This window comes from Petaurus breviceps, unplaced genomic scaffold (assembly GCF_028583685.1).
Source record: "Petaurus breviceps papuanus isolate PSGF00001 unplaced genomic scaffold, PetGlider_PUasm1.0 173, whole genome shotgun sequence".
Taxonomy (NCBI): Eukaryota; Metazoa; Chordata; class Mammalia; order Diprotodontia; family Petauridae; genus Petaurus; species Petaurus breviceps.
In genome coordinates this window covers 18620382-18636491 of record NW_027185759.1, presented here as the reverse complement: position 1 = coordinate 18636491, position 16110 = coordinate 18620382, and the positions used below count along the sequence as shown (strand labels likewise).

The following is a 16110-nucleotide window of genomic DNA, read 5'->3' as shown; positions in this document are numbered from 1 at the left end:
CTCATCTCATTATTCCAGGAGTGTGGTCTCTGTGAGTTCATCCCATTAGAGTCTTGGCTCAGCACTCACCCAGTGGGAAAGTGCATCTTTTTTGCATTTCAGTGGCAGGATTAACATTATCTATTGGAGTGGCTCACACAAACACAGCTAAAGGTTTGGCTTCTCATAAATAAAGAAAGATGCAGGAAGGAAAGAATAAAACCTACAGCACATCCCAAAAGTGTTAGGGCAGTTTAAAGTGTCATACTAAGGCCTCTGGGACATAGTCAAACAACACCTGTGAGGGTGACATATCCTCTCTATTAAGGCAACTCTTAACCAGTATAGAGCAGGGCTGGGGAACCCGTGGCCTCCAGGACACATGTGGCAGCTCTAGGCCCTCAAGGGCAGTCCTCTGACTAAATCCAAGCTTCACAGAACAAATACTCTTCATAAAAAGATTTGCTCTGTAAAACTTGAACTCAGTCACAAGGCTGCACCCAAGGACCTAGAAGGCCACATGTAGCCCCGAGGTCACAGGTTCCCCACCCCTAGCTGATCCTCCAGACACAAGAGAGGATCATCCCAAGCTGAGGTGTTTAAGAAAAGAAAGACCTGGGTTCTTGGTCTCCAGCCTCCCACTCTCACCCCTGCAGGGAGGACAGAGTAGGAGTCACTTACTCAGAGGGTCTTGGCTGGCCCATTGCTCTGGGTCCCCACCACCTGCCAACAATGCTGAGTCTCCACTCTCTGGCCTCTTCCATGCTAGGGAGTGCAGTAGTTGGGAGTCCCCATGGGGCATGAAAGTTTTGTAATCCTGTCCCATAGTGAGGAGGAATCAGATATAGGTGGCCAGGCCCCATTACTGACATCCCCCTCTAACTCATATCTGACTTGGGCCAATCTCTCTTCCCCTTTTATAAGTGTAGGAAAGGCCCCTTTTGGAATTTGATGGGTAGGACCAACCCGGGGCCCAAGACACATTCCCTCCCCTTCCTCTCCCTTCAGGGGCACCAAAATGCACAGGGAGGCACATCTTCATTTCTGAAGGTCAGTTCCTGACGTCACTGTTCTGCTTTTGCATTATGTAGTGCAAAGACTTGGTATTCACTAGGTGTTTTATAACTGGCTTCCTCAGAATAGCAAGATGAAGCAGGGAAGGTTTCAGAGGACCAAAGAGACAAAATAGGCAGACGTCACATGGCCCCCAAACTGTGTGGGTGGTTTTCGCAGCCCTGGTCCTCAGTTCTGGGGCTGAAACTTCTCTCCACTAAACCCACACATCTGTGCTTATTTTCTTCTCAGGCAACCTTGGACATCTTGACCCATCTTTGCAGCCCATGTGGGACTTGGCCATGGTTGGCAGCTCTTACGTGATGTGGGAGAAGACGTCACAGTCATTATACTATTATATGATGCAGCTCAGTGGGGTAAAGCAATGGGTAAGCAATATAAAAAAAAAATCTGCACTAAAGGGGTCCCTCCTACTGCCCTGATTGAGAAAGGAGCAGAACCCAGAATGGCCCAACTGGCAGCCCAAGGACCAACTTGCCGTTTTAGGGCTGTTTCCAGAATCTAGATAAGGACTTTAGATAACACAGCCAAGATTGTAGTTTCCTTTCAGGAGAATAAAAACACAGACCACACCCTATTAGGTTAGAGATAAACTCACTTTTCAACAGTGGGCACAACTGTTTGAAAATCATCTCTATCTTGCCTGAGGACCCACACTTGCTATCAGCTAACTGATGCCAGGAGGCTAGAGAGGACCCTTTGTCCACAGCCCTAGTACAAGGAGTGAGACTTCCCTTTCTGCACCTCAGACTCTTACTAGCTGGGTGACCCTGAAAGTCACTGACCCTCTCTACAACTCAGTTTCCTCATCTGTAAAATGAAGGGGTTGGGCTAGATGATGTCTTGGCTCTAAATTTGCAGTCCCATTCTCCCATGTCAGATGGATGGTCCATGAACTCCATCAGAGAATAGGAAGGGTAAAAATCTATCTATCCATCAAGGCCTCCAGCAGGTCAGGCAGATTCTGTTTGGAAGAACATAGATCAGATGACAAGACCCAGATGGGTTGCAATCTGCTCCAGGGGAGGGAGTCTTCACATTCATGAAATGATGAACCTATTCATTCATTCAGTTCAGCTCACTTTGGTCAATGTTTACTGACACTCTGTGAGCTGAGGGATTAGTCTTCCTCTCTGTTCACTCCTCCTAAATTGTACTAGGCTAGAAATGTTGTAAAATGGCACCCAACTGAATCGTCCTGAGCTTAGCATCAAGCAGGATAAAGTCAAAAAGCCCCTGGCTCTGGGGTCATACAACTTGGGCTCAAGTCCGAGGGACCTCAAACAAGGCAAGCTTGGGTCTCTGTAAAATGTATGTATCAGGGAGCGCTAGCAGGCCTCTGAAGCCCACTCTCGCCCAGGGCTGGGATCCTCTGGCCCTTGGTGCCCTCACTCACTGTATAGGGACCAGTGCATCATCAACACGGCTACCGGCTGCTATGAGAAATTCAAGAGAATGCCTAGAGGAAAAAGACCTACAGATCACGTGGGAAACAAGCAGCCTGATTTAGAATTCGTCTCCTATGATGTAGAACTGTTGGCACCTCATGACAATTATGTCAGGACATATATAAGCAACAGGAGACTTTGATAGTTGGAGGAACCTGGGTTTTCATTGATGTGGTGAAGACTGCACCCCATCATCTCCATTTTCTTATCCCATGTGATTCTTGACCATACTTTACAATGAATTCTCCACAGAGAGTTGACCCCTTGCACTTTCTCTGGTTCTCTGACTGCTGGGCCATTGATTGTCCCCTGCCCTTGCTATATTGTTCTCCCATTCCTTTTCTGGGCCATCTGAAAATTGGAAACAGGGACTGAGGGCTGAGGACTCAGTACACAGCAGAAATGTCACCTGGGATGGGAAACAGTGGCCTAGACCCCTGGTAAAAGTAAATAAATAAACTTTGGGGGGCTGAACCTGTGATTTCATTGGTTTGGGGAACTCAATTCAATTCAACAAGCATTTGTTTATTTCCTTCCAGAGCCTTCCAGAGAGGAAGCTCCCTCTATCAAAGCAGATCCCTACTTTCTGGGCTACTCCAATAGTCACTAAATAATTATTAAGCATCTGCTGTGCAGACCAGGCATGGTGCAAAGGTTAGTCTTAGAATAAGGCCTGGGGCACCAAGAGGTTAAGTGACTAGCCCAAGATGAGAACAGTAATACCCACTTATCAGAGCCCCAGATTTTAAAGTGCTTGGAATTAGAGATGAAGAGGGCTGACCAATTCGTTGAAAGCCTTGAGCTCCCTTTTAAAAAGTCATTTAGAATAAGATGTTGAGATTGTCTGATCTTCTAACCACTGTGGGGGTTCCATGACCTTTCACCCAACACACAAGGCCCCAAGCAGGTGGCTTACACAGAGAGTGCCCAGGGCAGCTATGCTGGTACAGACTTGATCAGGCTGGGGAGCCCAAGGCGGCCTGCCTATGCCCTTCCCCAGGATAACCAGGGACCAGAACTGGCCCTGTCCCAAGCTGGGTGGGAGCTGTGACCCTTCCTCTGAAGCACTGAGGTTCCCAATGACTTTTTGATGCAATAGTCCCAGGAATCAAAGGCCCTTCAACTCAGAAACAAATGAAGCCTGAGATACATCAATAACATTGGGGAATGAGGATTTAAATAAAAACATAAGCTACAGATGAGCAAATGGTACCATAACTTCCTTAGGCTCCCTGCCAGCCACATCACTCAGCTCACTGGGGACTTGGAGAACAGCTGGGCAAAGTTCTAAAGACAGAAAAGAATGAAGGCATTCATCTGAGTACCTGTCCTAGAGCCCCAGGCCTCTTATTCAAGTTGAAAAGAGGGGAAGGGGGGCAAAGAAACAGAGAGAGAGGGAGACAGAGAAACAGAGAAAGGAGAGACAGAGACAGAGTTAGAGAGAGGAGAGACAGAGAGAGAAAAGAAAGGAGGGAGAGAGACAGAGAGGGAGACAGAGGGGGAGAGAGAGAAAAAGAGACAGAGAGAGAGAGGAGAGAGACAGAGTCAGAGAGGAGGGAGAGAGACAGACAGAGGGGGAGAGAGAGAGAGAGAGGAGGGAGAGAGAGAGACAGAGGGAAAGAGAAAGCACACCATAGTACTGAAGGTTTGCCCAAACAAGCTTTCATAAGAAGTTCAGTCTGTTCTCCCTTCCCTTCCCCAACACACGCACGCACACACACATACACACACACACACTTCTTTAAAACCCCCTCTTCCAACTTGACAATACATACATATGAAGAGTCACCAAGAGAACCATGGATCCATAATGGAGGAAACCCACTGAAGGTTTCAACAAACATACCCCAGGGCCCTCAGAGAGGGGTAATGAGGACCACAGTAGCTGCAGACATCATTCCACCTTGGAAATTTTCCTTGGGAATCTCTGTTATCAAAACCAGACCAGCTCTGCCACAGCCCACCATCTCATCATAAAAGGTAAAAGACAAAATGCAGGGAAACGAAAGCCAATGGAATGAGCCTGTGTCTGAAGTCCAAAGTTCTGGGTTCAAATCTCTTCTACCTGTGTGACTTTGGGCAAATCTCCTCATCCATAAAATGGAACAGGAGGCTTTTGAGGTTCCTTACAGTTCTAACTCTGGGATCCAGTCTTCTACCAGGTAGAACAGATTCATCAGGGTGATCAAAATTACATCATTACAGTGAAATCTCATTGACTCAACCAATTTAGACTTTGTGATAATTTGCCCAACGCCAGGTAGAATTATTTTAACTCAACCCCATTACATCTGGGACTGATAAACACAAGGACATTCTAAAGGAGAGATTCTGGCATCTTCCCTTCCCTAATGAGTGAGTTCTAGTCAAGGGGTGAGAATGAGGGAGATAGAGCGTTAGATAAGTGTGCTTCCCCTCACACCAGTAAGGATGTCAGGATTTCTCCACGGAAATCAGCTGAGAGGCCTTCAAGGAGGAAGGCACTAGACATAAGAACAAGAGTTTCAAAACTGGGAGAATGCTGGAAATTGCCATGCCTCAAAAAATGGGAAACTGCCCTAATTTATTTGATGTGTCTTTAAGTGAAATATTCATCCAGGGGGGCCAGATTCCCATCATTGACTTCAATGCAAGCTCTGTCTCTGTTTAGCCTAAAATCAGCCATCATGGTTTGCTCCAAGGCTAGTCAGCTCTTCTGAAGGACAGAATTAGGAGAAATTGTTCTGGGGACGTCATCCAAGATTTAAAAATAAAACAGATTTTTTTAATTACTGAAGAGAAAAAGATGACATATAGCAGTTAGGTCTCGAGAAGTATAGCAAAGGAAGAGAACAAGCCAATGATATGAGTTGGACAAACAGAAGCATCGGGCCTGGGCAGAGCCGTCTCCTCTCAGACCCAAACAGAACAAAGTGAATCTTGTCACCCCAGAAGAAATCGGAGCCTAACGGTGACAGGAAATCAGCAAAGCATTTCCTGAAGCAAGGGGAGGGGGTTTCCTCTTCTGAGTCCTCAAGCCCTTTTCAGGGGCCAACATTTCCATCAGCTTTTTCGTGGCCAGTTGGTTCCACAGTGGAGTTACTGGCTGCCATCTTTTAAACAAATCTCTTGGAGGATGAGCTACCAAGAATGGAAAGAAACTACCAGCAAGCCATGGTCAGCTCTTGTTGTGGGTTACCCAGAATCCTCAGTGCTCTTCTCTGCCATATCCTGCACACTGGGCAACTCACGACTTAGGGTCACCACAAAGATCATGCAGCCCAACCCCTCATTTTACAGATGAGGAAACAGAGGCCCAGAGAGGTTCAGTAACTTGGTCCAAGGTCACACAGAGTAAGAAGAGTTGTAGTTCAGGTCCAGGTTCTGAGTCAGATGGAGAATTTTTTCCTGCTATATTAGGGTGCCTCCTAAGAGGATGGCTGAGCAGTCATCTGTAACTGGAAAAGAAGCCCTCACACCCGACACCCAACAAGTGGTCATCCAACCTTGGCTTGAACACCTTGCCTTGGGAGACTGTGGGCTCCTCCTTCTCCATGGAGGACATCAAAGAAGATGAAGGACCATTTCTTGGGTATATTAGTTGAGGGAGAAATTTTTTTTTAATATGGGTTGGACTAGATGGCTGCTGAGGTCCCTCCCACTCTTGAATTTTGTGTTTCTGTGGCTTCCAAGAAGGCAGAACTCATTACCTCCCAAGGCAGCAATTCAGCTTTTGTATAACATCAGATAATAATTATTAGGAAGTTTTTTTAGCTAGGCAGGTAGATAGAACAGTGGATTGTAGTACTACAGGACCTGGAGTCAGGAAGATGAGTTCAAATCCTTCAGACTACAACTAGCTGTGTGACCCTAGGCAAGTCACTTAACTTCTGTCTCAGTTTCTTAATTTGTAGAATGAGGATATTAATAGCACCTACCATGCAGGGCTGAGATAATATTTGCTGTATTTTATGAACCTTAAAGCACTATGTAAATATTGGTTATTTCTATTTTAATCATTATTAATTGGCTTCTTTGCATCCATCCTTCCCAGTTCAGTCCTTTGGAGCCAGAAGAACCCCAGTGGTACCAGAAGACAACCTTTCACATACCTAAAATCAGTTATCACAATCCCATTATGCCACCACCCTGCTCTCAGGCTTAGGAACCACTAATACCTACAATTGGTAATAAAGCAGAAATGGAAACCTTCCTCTTCCATCTCATTCTAGAACATCATCCCCCCAAAAATGAGACAAGGAAAACGTCTAGGAAAGGAAAGCTGATGTCAGTCAGCAAGCATTTATTAAGCACCTACTACTGTCTGCATGGCCCTGGGCTCAGAGTTCAGAATACAAAGAAAGGTAAAAACCATCCCTGCCCTCAAGGAGTCACCAAGAGAACAACCATGCACGTACAGGAGGTAAACAGCACAAACGCAGATGATCGATCATCCCTTAAAGGGAACCGAGTAACAAACCATCACCTAGCTCAGTGGTTACAACAGTGCCTGGCCTGTCGCAGGCATTTAATAAATGCTTGCTGATTTGGTTTGGTTTGGCTTGACCAGATCCGATGCCAACTGAAGCTATTTCTCACACTCATTCTTCTTTCCTTTTGCCAGATAACAAGGGGTGATTTTATCAGCTTCAACTATACTGTCCTACTCCATGAATTCTCCACCCAGGTGAGAGATCCTCTGTGCTCTTAGTAAATAAACATGGCACTCACTCCTAGGTCGTTGTATATGCAGTGATGCTGCTTTCCATCCTGTCTTCTCTAGGAGATCATTCCCTGCCAGATTCGTCTGCTCTGGTACCCTGGCAAACCCCTTAAGATACGGTATCACTGTCAAGACCCTGGGGCACAAGAGGAAGGTTCTGGGAATGGCGAAGGCTCAGCGGAGACCCCGGCAGAGATCCTCAGCAACTTCTGAAAGATGAAGTGCCCCCTTACACTTAGACCAAATAAATGGCTTCAGCGGCTCCCCGGCACCATCGCTGACTAGAATCAACCCCAGGTGTTCTGGAGATGTAGGCAACACAGTGATTAATAGTCAATGTCCAGAAAACCTGCAGTATTTTTTTAAATTAACTTCTGGGAGCACTTGCCTGATTCCAGTAACTCAAGTGTGCACTTAACTCCACTCAGAGCTACTTTGGGGCCACCTGAATGTCAGGACTGCCCTAAAATACTACATATAAAGCCAGAATGAATCAACAGCTTCGAAAGAGTATGTTCTTCAGGCTGAATTTTCTATTTTCAAAAGCTTGTACCTAATATTACTTTTAAAACTATAGCTGATTATTTTACACCACTCAAATCTCAGAGTGTTCATACTAGTAGGGAAATAAAGATAATATATTTCAATAAAAGCAAACTGAAAGGGAACTATGAAGCTGGTTTTGAGCAAAGTTTGTGATTTCTAAGGTTCCCAGCAGAATGATTTCTTCTTTAGCCTGAGAATCGATGGTGAAATAAATAAGAAGACAATTGGCTTTGTCATCATTTGCCTTGATGGGCAAGGTTTGCTTTAGGATGGAGAGTGAAGTCAAAGCTGAGATTGTAAAAGCACAGACTGGCAAACAAAGTCTAGGGGAAGATCTTGGGATTGGCTATTTAGAGCTAGAGGAGACCAGTCCAACTTTCTCGTTTAACAGATGAGGAAACCGAGGCCCAGAAAAGGTAAGTGTCCTGCCCAGGCTCACAAGCATCCGAGAGGGGGTTTGACCGCAACACTTGAGGATTCTAAAGTCAGTCATCTTTCCACTCTATCAAGCTTCTTTCTGTTTTTCACTTACAGAAAGACCTTTGCACCCTGGATTTCTGCCCTTAGCCTGAGTAATTTAATAGCAAGCAGGAGAGCACATAATGGAAGCTATAATTGAATTCAATGGAGTGCCTCCTTGGGGCAGGACCAAAATGGCTGTGGGGAGGGAAAAAAAAGAAGAGGGACAGAAAATAAATGTTCCCGTTATCTGATGGTACCCAGAATTGGCATCGTGTCATGGAAGGTCAGTGTCAATGTCAGAAAAGTATTAGGCAAGTTACTTAGGCCAGTGATGAGGAAGTTTTAAAAGAAGTAGCCGACAAAAACCCTAAACATTTCCCTGTTTGCACTGAATGTTAAAACACACGGCACAACTTTTATGCCCAACTGGAAAGTCTTCAAGGGTTGGACCTGGTTCTGGGTCGAATGATGACTGCCAAGGTTAGTTAGTTAATCCAAGCTTCTCATTCTCCAGATGAGGAAACTGAAGCCCCCAGAGGCTAAGTGATTTGCCTAACATCATTCAAACAGTAAGAGGCAGAGCTGAGAATCAGGCTCATGTGGGAGGGTCATGGACCCTAGCAGGCGTCTGCTTCCACCTTCTGACTTTACAAACAAGAAGCAACTACCCAAAGTCACACAAGAAAGGGACGGGGTAAAATATGAACACGGATGCTTTGACTCCAATGCCAGCGCTCTTTCCCGTACCGTGAAGTCATATGACCGACGGTAACACTGTGAATTACCCAGGTTTCTACAGCATCTCACACCTTGATCTGTCTATCTGCCCAGAACCCCTTCCTCTAACTTGAACTATTTACACTGACTTAGATAGGAGAGTGTAGGACAAACAAAAATCCCAAACCCAGCCATCCCAGTTGTGGAAGGCTGCACTCTGGTAATTCACACCAATATATAGCACTGTACGATTTGCAAAGCACTTCCTAATGCCTCATCTGGCCTTACAACAACCTTGTGAATTTGATACTATAGACATGCTCAGCCCCACTTTGTGGATGAGCCAACTGAGGCTCAGAATTTAGGGGGCCTGTTAGTCAACAAGGCATTTGTTAAGCTCTTACCATGTGTCAGGCACTGTGTAGAATGGGAAAGGGCAGCCCCTGCCCTCAAGGAGCTTACAGTCTAATGGGGAAAGAGAGTATGCAAATGACTATTCACAAACAAGACAAAATAAAATTAGACTAAAATTAGTACAAAATAAATTAGAGCTAATCAGAGATAGAAAGTACTAGAATGAAAATACTTACTTGGGACTTGAAGAAAACCAGAGAAACCAGGAGGCAGGATGGATGGTCAGAGAAAATGTAGGCTGTGCAACGGAGCGTCTGGTTCAAGGAACAAGAGAGCCAGTGTCTCTGGACCACAGGGTGGGGTAGGGCATAAGAAGAATGAAAAGGTAGGAACAGACCGAGTGCCAAACAGAGAATTTTCAATCTGATCCTGGAGGGGTTAGGGACCCCCTGAAGTTAATTGGGTAAGGGGCTGTCATGGGCTTTAGGAAGACCAATTGGATAGCCAAGTGAAGGATAGAATGGAGAGGAGAAACATTTGAGGAAGTGAGAACAATCAGGTTATCACAACAGTCCAGGTGTGTGGTGGTAAGATTTGCACACAGATCTCCCTAACTCTATATCCAGTCACCTAACCATGATTTCGCACCTCTAGATCAACTTCCATAAACACTCCCTTGAAATACAGTACAATCCCTGGTGCAATGCATTAGAATGATCCAATGGGTATGGCACTTTCAGAAAGACTTAAAACTTTCAAGAGCTTAGCTCCTCTGAATAAGCACTCAGCCTCCCATGGCCACCTACAAAAGAAGGGACTTTTGTTCTCTGATGCCTGAGCCAAATGTCTTCGTCCAGTCTTAATTCTGAGCCAAGAAATGCAAAAAAATGCTTAGCTGGCAGATGCAGGTAGCTAATGAATCCTTCCCACTACTTTGTGGGATTCTAAGACCTGAGGCCTGCAAACACAGTGAGTTAATCAAGAAGAGGAAATCTGTTTTTAAAAAGGGCTATCAGGGAAGAATATACATGGTGACACCATATTTCTTGTCATTTTATTTTAAAACTAATACAAAATTCATAGAAGGGAACGGAAGGGACACTGATTTAGCATGTAGCAGTTTTCTCGAGAATCTCCCCCTTGGAAATGGAAACTAAAATGACCTTTTATCTTATTTCACAGAATAGATACTTCAATTATGCATGTTCTTTTAGGATCATGTCATTTTTATGCTCTGCAAAGCAAACAGTAGATAGAAGATTAAGATTAGATAGATGACAATTGCTTAGAATAACAGTAAAATGGCTTTCCTTTTCCAATTTCATTTAGTTTCCAACTTCATTTATCTAGTTGGTTATGCTAATAAATAGGGTTTTTCCTCTTAGAATCATAGATTTAAAGCAGAAAAGGACTTCAGAAGTTGCATACAACCCTTTCTTTTTATAAATGAGAAAACTGAGGCCCAACTAAGTAGCAAGAGTTGGAATTTGAACTCTGGTCCACTGCTCTTTCTGCTTTATTAGGCTATTTGTTACCTTTCATGTCCAACACATTCAAAGAACACCATCTATCTGGCTGAACAGAATTAATCCATTTAATGGGATATCTAGGAGAAAAAGAAAAATCTCTAGACCTAGAGATAAAATAGTCTTGAATACAAGAAAGGAGTCTACAATGTTAAACCTTAATTCTTTTAGTTGCTTCACACTAGGTTCTTTCCTTGGTACTAACAGGACTCCAGAAAGTATAAAAATTTAAATCATTATGATTAATGAAGAGTCTAGGAGACATAATTCCTGGGTAATTAATAATCATTTATTAATTATGGCCAGCAAATAATTAATAAAACAAGGTCTGTGGCACTCTCAGAAGCCAAAGACAAACGTTGGAGGGTGTTGACTTTAAATACCCTTAGAAGAGTGGGTGTTCTGCCTACAGGCAGAAACAAATTCTGATTGGTTAACAATTAATGAGAATGAATTCTATAATGAGAGGTTGGTTTATTCTAATTCATTATGTTACTCTTGGACAAAAAAGACTCATCTCTACCCAAACCACCCCAAGCTCACAGCAATCTACACAAAGGGAGCTATTCTCCACCCTTACCAGAGTAGAACAATGGTGGAGCTACCTTAAAAATTCTACCTAGATAAGATGGGTCTTTAGCTTGTAATAGGCTAAGTTGCCCTAGCTGGGTGGGGTCCTGCCCCAAGATTGAGCCTAATCTCATCATCAGCCCAGTGTTTCAGAGGCTGCTTTGACCTATAAGGGCTGGTTTTTCAATGAGGAAATGGGAAGGGAAAAAAAAAAAACCCTGAATCATCCCAATTAGTAATTGGTTATTAATAATTATTTCTCTCGACATAGTTACTAGTGTATCGCACAGACCAGGAAACTTTTTTCTATGTTTAGAAAATTTCATTAGAAAACTGAAAAGAACATGTGATAAGTCAAATCCTCCTACCCCCAAATAACAAGCACATGGTATCCACTCTTTCTGGAAATTTACAGAAAAAGACAGGAGTTCCTGAGTGCTTGCAATTGCCTAAATTCTTTCTAGAAGAATTGTGTTCAAAAATAGGGCCCTCTGATTACTTGTGAAATTATTTTCATGCAAAAAATTGAGAGCTCCTTCCTAAATAAAAGTGAGAGAATTTGTGACCCACATTAGGATGCTACTGGACTTTGGGCTAAGGGTTCAAAATACAGAGGACTAAAGACGGCTATGGAACACAAAGGGAAATGGAGCTTATGGCCACTTTCAAAGGTTTGTTTCAATATTTAGTATGATGCAAAAGACCCAACACCAGGCTAATGTTCAATGGTCCAAACACTGACACGAGACTTTGGGAACACGAGTTAATTAGGAAATTGCCCTGGTGTTCATAAATAAATAATCAATTGTTTACATTCCCATGGGAAAGGGCCAAGTTCAGTCCATATTTTCTTGTGCCAATAGCTGTCATCAAATTTTAAGGTAAAGAGTAATTATCCTTTACTATAGTATAAATGCCCTAACTTGTGCCTGTCCTAATTACTCCTCCTCATCGTGAAAGGGCTAGTGGTTGGTTTTTTACCTATTTCAAGTATATGAGGTGATACATTGAGGTGCCAAGTGCTTTGGTAGCTGAAGAAAGAGTTTCCCTAAGCCAATGACATCACAAGTTTGTTCTGATCCAAAAATGAAATGGTTGTGACGTAGCCTTTGGGGTCCACCCGCTTAGACTTCCTGCTGGAGGCATTCCAGAGCCCCCTTCCACTCTAACCCTGGCACCCCTTGTCCTCTAGCCTGGGAATCATCTGACCTGATGCTGCTCGCCAAGGTCCTCTGTGCTTTGCCATTTGCCCTGCTATTTTGCCTGACAAAGAGCCCCCCGGGCCTTCCGTCTGCCCTGAAATGAACACGGGCAGGCGCTCTCTCTTTCCCCCGTTAGAACGTGCAACCCCCGGATGGCAAGGGCTCTCTTGACTGTGTCCCCAGCACCTAGAGGAGCATCTGGCACACAGCAGGAGCCTAGCAAATCTGTTTCCCTTCTGTACTATGGATGGCATGCTAGCAAAAATGGAGGTAATATGAGGCTTGGAGAGACGGCTAATGGACTGGACAGTAACTCAGAAGCAGACTGACAGGCTGGAACAATGGCACAGATTTGTATTTATTTTATCCTTGTTACATTTTCTAATCTTACACTTAGGCTCAAATGTGAACTGCAAATGTACAGGGTGGAAGGGTCCTGGGTCGGCCTTTAAGTATGACAAGCTCCCGTGCTCCTCGGCTGCATGCAGAGAATGAGAGCACACCAAACAAAGCCAGTGACAGTTCTGGGGTCCTCTGGCCTGCTCCAGCTGTATCTGATGTGCCGTGTTTAGCTCTGGCCGCTCCTTCCTAAGAGCCCTTGATATGCCAGAGTGCATCCAAGGTCTGAATGGTGAGCTGACCCAAAAGCATTTCATGAGAATCCACAAAGGAAGTGGGGATGTTTCGTCTAGAGAATAGAAGACTTGGAGGAACTTGAGGGCTCCCATGTGAAAGAATTAGATGTGCTTTCCTTGTCCCAAGAAAACAGAAATAGGACTAATGGCAGATATCAGCTTAAGAGGAGTAAAAAATTCCTGAAATATGCATAGATTTATAGAGAGAAAGCAGCACAGAAGTCAACTAAGTTGCCTTAGGGAGTAGTGAGTGTGACCACCTGTCAAGGCTACTGCAGAGGGTTCGTTCAACTAAATGGCTCCTGGGATCCCTTCCAACCCTGAAAGCTTGGTTCTGTAAATACTTAATCAAGCACAGAGCCTCTCAGGTTAACTCAGCCCTACTGCCAACATCCCTGAAAATCCAAACGAGCCCAGGGCAGCTGGAGCAAAGGCACAGTCCCTGAGGACGCTCTTCTCAAAGAAGGGCAACTAAATCGCGTGCCCCTCTTCTCGTGGGTGGCCTCCCATGCTGATGAGCGATTCGTGGGAATCTGCAAACAAAACATACTCTGCAACACCAGTGCTGAGTCAGTAACAACAACACTCGCAAGGCTAATGGATTTGTCTTATGTCACAATCATAACTAACTTCTTCTTTTGTGACCCTCTAAATAAGAAGCCATGCCAGAAGATACTTCCAGAAACCACAAGGAACCTAATGTCATCTTTTAGCTACCAGGCTGTTTTTTAAACATCCCAAGAAAGAGGTGGAAAGTCTTCTATGTCCAGATGGTCTCTGGAGGAAATGATCAGTATTTCCAACTTGGCTTGAATCAAACTGTTGATAAAAATGAACACCTTCCTCCTCTTTCTCTCATTTCTCACCATCCTCCCCCCATCACACCCAACAAATGCCAATTTCCCCAAATACCACAGACAATTGTTTTAAGCCTCCAGACCACTGTTCATTTGTTTGCAAACAGGAACCATCTTTGTAAGAGGGAAGACAGTAGTCTGCTGTGTGCATGCCTCAAAAGGCTGGCTACCAGGCCCATGTGCAACCAAGGGATTCTAAGGAAAGACAAACTCTTGTACTACTCCAGATGGACCCTAGAACAATATGCCATCCAGAAAGTTTAGTTCATCCTTCTGGGAAGCCAGTGCTGGGGGCGCTAGACCAAAGGCTGACCACACCCAGAAAGAGCTGATAATGACAGGGCCCTCAATCCTGTCCATGGTACTGCTGAGCTGAGGGTCATACACTGCATGGCAATGTCCCTTATTTTACAGAAGGCCCCACCAGAACGCCCTCTACCACCCTAAGACGAAGCAGAGCTATTAGGGAGCTGCCAGAGCAGCAAACTCAGGAGCTAAAAACTCCAGCCCATACATCAGTTTCCTGAAGCAAAGACCTAAGCCTGAAAAAGCTCCTTTATGGCCTTTCAACAATCAAAAACCGCCATCCACTGGGGGAGACACCAGGATCTCACTCTTCTCAGTAGCCTCTGGGAAGACAATAACATCAGTTCAATATAGTAATCCCTCAAATAAATATTTGTATACTACAGTATAATTATCGCTTTTAATAGACATTTTATAATCAACTAAAAAGCTAATCCATGGCTGTCGGGTATTATACATATGTTATCTCTTGATTCTGAATAAAAAGAGAGGAAATCCCCCGAAATCCAAGTCTCTTGGGCTGGAAATCCATCTCCCCTGGAATCCATCAAACTAGGATTTGATAGAGGAGACTGCAAAGTGAACCAAAAATCAAAGCCAAGCTCAGTGCTCAGCACAAGGGAGAGAAATCAGCTCCTGGCTTTTCCTTTCTTCACTGGGAGCTGACCTGTGGCCTCCAGGTACTTGTGGACGAGACCTTCTTGGGTGGCAGGCAGGCACTGCTGGTACCGAGAGTATTCCATGGTGTATTCTCCTTTCCCCTGCAAGGCGGGAAGGAGAACAAGATCTACCATCCTGTGCTTATTTTACAACTATCAAACAAGATCTATCACCATCTATCATGGAGAGCCAGGCAAGTCCAGACCCATCACCCCATCACCAAGCATGCATTTATGGGCTCACTGCATGCCAGACGTGATGCTGGCAATTCACCGGGAATACAAAGACAGAAAGGAACAGTCCTTTCCACCCCAGAAGCTTAACTAAGTATAAAATATACATAAAGTCACCACAAGGTGATGTGCGGGCAGCACCAACAGCTTGGGGGTGGGGGGTGAGGAGGCCAGAACAGCAGAAAGTGCCTTCTAGGAGTTTTAACTGCAAGGACGGAGACAGGACCAACCATTTCCCTTTTCTCCATAAGGCAGGGAAGAGAAAAGAGAATTCTACCAGGTACAGCCATGCCCAGATAAGACTGATTTCCAGATCTTATCTGTTAGATGGGTGGTCTCTTCAAGCACACTCGTGCCTCTGACTTAAACCCTGGCTTACCTCTGTGCATGACCGAAGCTCTGTGGCATAGCCAAACATTTCATTTAGTGGCACCTGAAAATCAATGCAGGCAACAATTCAGCAAAAGGCTCAGATATTTCACTCCTGTGGAGTAAATGTTACAGTTAAAGATAAAAGGCTAAAAGAATTCAAAAGGAGCAACTTATTTCTAGGCTTCTGACAACCACTAACTTGAAGGCACTCTCCCATCTGGCCACCCTCACAGGCATTGATCTGCCATTCTGCTCCACAAGACCCATTGAGATCTGACCCCTCTACTGTGGAACGCCTCTTTCCTCTGGCTTCTTCAATCAGCTACTGTTGGAGCTGCCACTGGGGAGGCCTGAGGCCTCTTCTCTAATCACAGGGGCTCCTGTGACACTACCCCGATAAACAATGGTCATACCCCATTGAATTTGAAGGCCCATGTTCCCAGTGAGGCAGCTAGACATATAAATCC

At 44.6% G+C, this 16110-nt stretch overlaps 2 protein-coding genes across 3 annotated transcripts in view; one reads left to right on the top strand and one right to left on the bottom strand.

Annotated features, from left to right (window-relative positions):
- RARRES1 (retinoic acid receptor responder 1) overlaps positions 1 to 7871 on the top strand; it is a 35773-nt gene extending 27902 nt beyond the window's left edge. The window contains exons 4-6 of one of the 2 annotated variants that reach the window (XM_069083470.1): positions 1285 to 1421; positions 7105 to 7167; positions 7264 to 7871. In XM_069083470.1, coding sequence (XP_068939571.1) covers positions 1285 to 1421; positions 7105 to 7167; positions 7264 to 7416 — 353 coding nt within the window. In that variant the 3' untranslated portion in view covers positions 7417 to 7871. Of the gene's footprint in view, positions 1 to 1284; positions 1422 to 3040; positions 3168 to 7104; positions 7168 to 7263 lie in introns of those variants that run through there. The other variant, XM_069083472.1, reaches the window with a different exon arrangement.
- Positions 7872 to 14759: 6888 nt separating this feature from the next.
- GFM1 (G elongation factor mitochondrial 1) overlaps positions 14760 to 16110 on the bottom strand; it is a 44878-nt gene continuing 43527 nt past the window's right edge. Inside the window, exons 17-18 of the mRNA XM_069083468.1 lie at positions 15651 to 15704; positions 14760 to 15139 (exon numbers count right to left, since the gene is read on the bottom strand). Coding sequence (XP_068939569.1) covers positions 15008 to 15139; positions 15651 to 15704 — 186 coding nt within the window. The 3' untranslated portion in view covers positions 14760 to 15007. The remainder of the gene's footprint in view (positions 15140 to 15650; positions 15705 to 16110) is intronic.